The sequence below is a fragment of the Nuphar pumila genome, chromosome 10 (genome assembly GCF_984573655.1).
Source record: "Nuphar pumila chromosome 10, dmNupPumi1.hap1.1, whole genome shotgun sequence".
NCBI lineage: Eukaryota > Viridiplantae > Streptophyta > Magnoliopsida > Nymphaeales > Nymphaeaceae > Nuphar > Nuphar pumila.
Genome location: NC_143258.1, coordinates 115,718,115 through 115,724,820, shown reverse-complemented (window position 1 = coordinate 115,724,820; position 6,706 = coordinate 115,718,115). Strand labels below are relative to the sequence as shown.

The 6,706-nt window shown below is 39.3% G+C and overlaps 1 protein-coding gene across 1 annotated transcript; it reads left to right on the top strand.

Moving 5' to 3' along the window:
* Positions 1–385: 385 nt before the first annotated feature.
* Positions 386–6,118, top strand: LOC149828013 (small ribosomal subunit protein uS11y-like). The gene is made up of 6 exons (XM_090019799.1): positions 386–488; positions 2,850–2,972; positions 3,155–3,200; positions 3,684–3,769; positions 5,170–5,299; positions 5,792–6,118. Exons 1-6 carry the CDS (start codon positions 486–488, stop codon positions 5,857–5,859), a joined length of 456 nt encoding a protein of 151 aa, XP_089875925.1. The 5' UTR covers positions 386–485; the 3' UTR covers positions 5,860–6,118.
* The last annotated feature ends 588 nt before the right edge of the window (positions 6,119–6,706 follow it).

Sequence of the window (6,706 nt, the reverse complement as noted above, 5' to 3'; positions counted from 1 at the left end):
AGTGAGTGCTCTCCGAGAAACTTTGGTACTGCTCAACGAGAAAGTGGGCGAGCGTTACCAGCAGTTCCTCACAAGATCCGGTTCAGTACCTGGTGGGTATACTTCTCAAAAAAAAAAAAAAAAAAAAACTAATGCTACTGCTTAAAATGGATCTAGCCCATATGCAATCCGTTTGCACTTTTTTTTTTTCTGAGTCGCAAAATATTTTGGACATATCCTGATTTTTACCGCAACGTTTTGAAAAGACGATATAATGTCGAAAAATACGACATTTTCAAGGTTAAAGTACCTTATACTGTAAAAAACATCGCAGCGATATTCTACCTAATCAACAACATTTTGGTAATTTCATAAAACCCTAAGCCGTATAAAAGGTGGTCCGTGAAGGGTGAAGGGCCAGGCCTTCTGCAGCCAGCTGGGGTTTTGAGAGGGCGACATCCATCCTTTTTAGGTTTCCGATCTTCCGCAGGAGTCAAGAGGAAAAAATGGTGAGTTCTTCTTCTTTTTCTCCTCCTTTTCTTCTACTTCTCTGTCGCTTCGTATGTTCGGTAATCTAGAGTTTGTGATTTCGGAAGTGGACGCGGTTTTGCGGGAGAAACCAAGAAAAATTATATGCATTTTTCGAGTTTTGATGTGTAGATGGTGTGTATGTCTGTTATTCTTTTGCGGTCTTCTGGCACATATGTGGCGTAACAATAGGTTTTCATACTGGTGTTTGTTTTATGATGGGTCTTCTTGCGAGTGGCTTTGAGCGCGATGAATAATTCCTTACATGACATAAGAAGGTTAATTTCAAAATTTTGTGGCGTCCAGTTGATGTGCTTCTGTTGTTGTTGTTGTTGTTGCTGCTGCTGTAGTTTGATTATAGGATGATGGTGTTCAACTGCATGGTATGAAATAGATTTTTTGTTTAATTGATTTAGGAACAATGAAACTTTGGTTTCTTATGATATAATTTGTCATAGTTTTCTTGCCTTTGTCTTGTGGAGTATCGACTGCACTAAATGGAATGTCGATAGCAGATAGGCGTGTGCATTTTTTTATTAGAAAATATTTGATGACCTAACTGGGGGAAAGATTTGATGGGAGCCGTGCGTCAAACGCCACTCCTACGCGTCTTAGCGAAGATAGTGCAATGCCACCAACCAGCCCAATACATTTGCCTGTATGCCTTAAAACCTGTGCATTAAGTTGCGTCGAGTTAACTGGTATTTTGTCCGATTGATGATTCTTTCTCGTTTTTTTCAGTTGGTTTCTGGAAAGATCATATTACTCTAATACTGGTTTATTCTCTGATTCTTTCTCGTTTTTTTCAGTTGGTTTCTGGAAAGATCATATTACTCTAATACTGGTTTATTCTCTGATTCTTTCGTGATCCATGCCAATTCGGTTTCCAAGTTCGGGTTATTCTTTTCTCTTATTTCTTAGGGACATTTTCCTCTAAGTAGCGTTTAAAAATTCATCGCTCTTGTTGTAAATTTATGTCCATGTTTCAGAGCTTCAAAGTCACTGAAGCAGCTCATTTTATTGTTTTCACTCTCTATTTCCACTGCCGGAGAGAATTCTTATTTGTTAGCAAAGAGCCAAAGAAATGAGTTCCTCTACCATTCCATTATGATTCAGAATGGGAGAAAGAACTAATGCCCCATCCTAGTACTAATGTCGCAGTACAAATAACTACAAAAACTTAAAGATATAGTTATTGTTTGGAACTGCCCTTATGTGGGGCACTGAATGGATGGGAATCTACAAAGATCTGAAGACTACAGAATACAAGGAGAATGGGGCTGTCAAGGAATGTCTTATCCTCTTTTTAGTTTCATTGCATTGAGGTGTTTTTGTTTTACCCGCTCATGGCGCATCTTTTTTGGTTGTTTTGTTTGGTGCATGTTGAGCCTACAATTGAGTGTCTGTGATGGTGAAAATGGTTTTATATGCCAATAGTTGCCTTTTTTGTGCTTTTGCCTTTACGTTGTACAAGTTTTTTGGATACTTCATGCTATTTGAACCCTGAGGGAGGAAATCAGAATAAATTAGTAAATAATCAAACTTGGTAATCTGGGAAGGAAAACCGTAGGAAGAAACAAAAAGGGTCAAATTTGTGAAGACGGTGCAAGTCACTTTTCTGCTTTAATGTCATTCTTCCTTTAAATCCCTTTGATTAAGCTTCTTGCCTTGCTACCATGAAAAAAAGGCAAATCATGAAAGGAGGCGAGGCAAGAAGTTCTCATGTAGAGTAACCTTATTTTGTTTTTTTAATGAAAATGTCCCTTTCTCATATATGATTACAAATAGTATCATATATGATATAGGATGTAACAGAATAAGGAATGGTGAAACGAATTAATTAGACATAATGGGAGAGAGTCTTCAAAAGTATATGTAATGAAACATGTATTAATGCAAACAAACAAATTTCATGCTAAAAACATGTTTCTGAACAAAGAGTGCAAATGACAAACACGAGTTTACTTAGTTGCATGTTAATGCTGATGTATTTTGCTATTTTTAGTTATGCTATTATCATATTCATTAACTGATTCAGTCAAGGTCATTGACTGAACCAGTTTGAGAAGTTACAAGCAAGGAACAAACATAAAGGGTCATATGGATTAATATGCAGGTCTGTCCCACTAGCTATTGTCCTGGCTTGGGCTTTTCTCAGCCCCTAATTTGATCCATCTTTATAAAATAATTAACTTCATTTTTTATCACATAATGGTATTTGTTTAAGAGATGAAAGTACTTTAGTTTTGCCAATGCTGTTATCACCTTTCTAAATGTTGATCATTTACCTTAGTTTCGTCCATCTTGCTGTTACTGATGATGGCTAACTGGTGTTTGGACAGTCTGGAAGAAAGAAGACCCGAGAAGTTAAAGAGGAAAACGTCACACTGGGACCGAATGTTCGTGAGGGAGAGCATGTGTTTGGGGTGGCTCATATCTTTGCTTCCTTCAATGACACTTTCGTGGTTGGTTCCTTTACATTGTCGTTTCAGAGCATGGGTCTTATGCCCATCAGATGATTGAAGCATGTGAAGTTTTTTTATGAATGTTGTTTGCATATCATTCCTTTCAAGTCTAGAAGACAAAACCCTCTTGAATGTTGCTTGTTTTGTCGCTCACGAGTTGTTTGGAATTGTATTTTTTGCAGCATATAACAGATTTGTCTGGAAGGGAAACCCTTGTAAGAATCACAGGTGCTTGTTCCATTTACAAGTCATCATTTTTTTGTTTGATTAGAAAGATTGTATGTGAAGGAAAATTCCTTTGTTATTTTGTCATCAAGTCCAACGTTTTGACCTCTTTCAAAACTAAAAACATTGCACAAACAAGTCACAGTTTCGTCATTTGGGCTATGGAACTTGGCATGATCATGGGGTACTGCAGTTCAGTCTGAGTTGCTTTAGTCTGTAAATAGTACATCGGCTCCAATCCATGGGTTCTCTGGCTAACTTATTGCAAGAAGTTCCTGCCCCTTCCCCTGTGCCAGCATGAAACCTCTAGTTGATTTGCCCATGCATATCAAATAATGACATCACTGCTGTTTTATTCCAGCCATATGTTGTGCAAGTGTGCCATTTCAATCCACAGCAATCCAGGTTTCTTTTGGTTCTGGAGTGTAAGCCCGTAATGTTAAACATGTCAGCTATGTTAGTGAAAGAGTTTTTTCTCTGTGACAGGTGGTATGAAAGTGAAAGCTGATAGAGATGAATCTTCCCCCTATGCTGCCATGCTTGCAGCTCAAGATGTTGCTCAGCGATGCAAGGTAAGTGGCAATTTCCATGATTGTTTGTTGGTTGGTGCATGGAGTGCCTTGGTACTAGTGGCTTAAGGGACTGTCCTTGATAATTTGTGGGGCTTGTGATAGGCCTCATTATGCATGACATGATCCAAGGTCTTATGTCCAGTCTGAGTTGTCTAATTTCTATCTGGTTCTGTATGGCATGGGCTAGGTTGCCTAGCTTGGTTGTGGATAGGGGTGCACACGGGCCGGGCTCGAGCCGAGCTGAGGCTCAATCGGCTCAGCTCGGCAGAAAAGTATACTGCTCAGGCTCGGTTCGAGCTCGAAGCCGAACCTGAGCAGTCTTCTTTGAACTCTGCTTGTAGCCGAGCCAAGCCGCGCTCAGGTCAGCTCGTGAATCATGAAAAACTCCCAAATGCTTGAACAATGATTTCATTTCACAAATGCTCAAGTGAATCCGCCAAAGTTTTTGCAGGTCATCAACCCCCAAATCTACCATTATATACTCCCCAAGGCACAAGAAATCCTCAAAAAAGGATCATCAAATCCATCTCTTCTGCTACACCAAAAGCACAAAAAAATATATAAAAAGGAGAAAAAAGGAGAAAGCAAAAACACCAACAAAGGAAGGAGATCAATCTCTTCCCATCAGAATCATCCATCCATCCATCATTTGTTGAGAGAGAGAGAGAGGCCTTGAGTTTGTCAACTTTTTTGTGGAGACGGTCACCCTCACCGCCTCCTGAGTTCACGTTAGATTTGGGAATGGGGGACGACGGCCTGCGATTGTGAGGGATAATGTTAGCAGAGACCTCAGACCAGAGAGAGAGAGAGAGAGATTAGGTGTCGGCCTCACCATCCTCCATCGGCAGCCTCACTGCTGACCGTCGCAGAGATTGGGGTGTGGGGGAGAGCCAGAAAGGAGAGAGTCCGCACTGCAGTAGCACTCGAACCGCCCTAAACCTTAATCGTCTTTGGCTTTTTTATATTTATATGAAAGATTCAATACATTATGAATCAACAACTCAGATCTAAGAAGCATAACTGTATTTTGTAAACTATATATAACATAATGTATACTTTATGATTAAGCTGATCTTAATCGAGCTTAAATGAGCCCAAGCATCTGATCAAACTCGGCTCGTATGCTCGGTCGAGCCTGTGCGTGTTGTACAGACGGCTCATTTAAAGATTCAAACGATTCCGGGTTGGGTTTAAATGAGTCAAGCCTGAGCTGGCTTGACTCGTTGTGCACCCCTAGTTGTGGAAGCTGATCTTGCTCACTACATACGTTAAGTAAATGTTTGTGAGCTACTACAGTATCCTTGTTTCCTTCTTTTTTCTTTCCCTTATCTTTTTTCTGTGGAATTCTCTGGATTTAAGGTCCTTACCATCAAATCTGACAGAGTGTTGTCCCTCTGCAGGAGCTTGGCATTACCGCTCTTCACATTAAGTTGAGAGCAACAGGAGGGAACAAGACGAGGACTCCTGGACCTGGAGCACAGTCAGCTCTTCGAGCTTTGGCACGTTCTGGAATGAGGATTGGCCGCATAGGTATGAGTATGTTGTAGCATTAAGTTGAAATTGGACAATTTTGGCACCTTTTTTCTTCTTTAATGAGTTGGAGAATTGAGTGTAACGGTTGATACTTCTAAGGTTGAAAGGGAAAATTTTGAAAGTTCTGCTTTTGTAAGTTTTGTTAGAAAGGAAAACATTTGAATCATAGTTCATTGATTTTTCCTTTTCTTTTTTTTGTTGAGTTGCATGGTTAAATTTTGCTTCAGTTTTCTGCAAGAAAAAAGGCTGCACTCAGTTTTAAACTTGGATGAATTGAATCCCCGTTTTGGTACTTGTAGTATTCTTGGTTTAATCATGATTTGGACTAGACTGTGTGTGTGTGTGTGTGTGGAAGTTGGATTTTGCTGTCAGTAATTTTTTTTCTTAATGGATAAGTATTTCCGTTCCTTTTTGTGGTAGTTTTTGCTGAGTGACTTTGGTTGTTTCAAAGATCTGTTTTACTTAACATCATGTTATGGCTGTTTGCAGAGGACGTGACACCCATTCCTACTGATAGCACCAGAAGAAAGGGTGGACGAAGAGGAAGAAGGCTTTAAATTCCCACTGTTTATCATCCAGATATGTTCAAGTTGAAGGCCATGGACCTTTTAGGGAATCCCCACAAATTTCCTTTTTCTTTTTATTTTCATTATATTTTCTTAAACATTGCAATGAACTGGTGAACTTAGTTCTGAAGGGCAGAAGGGGATGTTTTGCTGATTTCGTGATAGCTTCTTGAATTTTGACCCTACAAAAGACAAATGAAAGACAAATGACGGTTAAATTTTGGTTTATTTCTTAATATAGCTTTAATTATTTAAAATGTACCGCATGTGTTTGCATCGCTTGTTGATGGTATGGATTTTAACGTATTTCGTTAGCTCACTTGCAGACGTTGGTGCAATGCAATTGCCTGCTGTATCTGCACGAACTGACTTGTGCTCTGTGGCTAACCGGAGTTTGGGGGGCATGTCTGCATCTTGTTCTCTGTTGGATATTCAGGCTTAGCTTCTTTCCCATATTGCTTGTTCTAGAAAGCCTGTGAAACAGAGTAGGCTGACTAGGTTGGTTCATTAGGTGCATGATGGGCCTGGTGATTGCCTCAATCTAGGTCTGATTTCAGGTTTTACTGTGCTATATGTTTGAAGATACAAATCCGTTTTTTATCAAAGCCCTAGCAAATACCAAACAAAAAATAGGAAGTTTCTGTGTGATTTAGACCTAGAAATTTTAGTTTTCTAGAAAAGCTTATAAAAGAAAAAATATTGAGAAATGAATTATCTTTCATAAGAAATAAGAATCACACGATTTGGACACTAGAGCATGGAGATCCTCTTTCCGTAATGCAACTGTCCAAAAAATTTTGTTTCAAAACAAGAATCAAACTTTCTACGTATTTTCAGA

Coding starts and splice junctions, on each gene's coding strand:
- LOC149828013 (XM_090019799.1), top strand. Junction 3,201..3,683: donor AACCCTTGTAAGAATCACAG/GTGCTTGTTCCA, acceptor TCTCTGTGACAG/GTGGTATGAAAGTGAAAGCT. Junction 3,770..5,169: donor ATGTTGCTCAGCGATGCAAG/GTAAGTGGCAAT, acceptor GTCCCTCTGCAG/GAGCTTGGCATTACCGCTCT.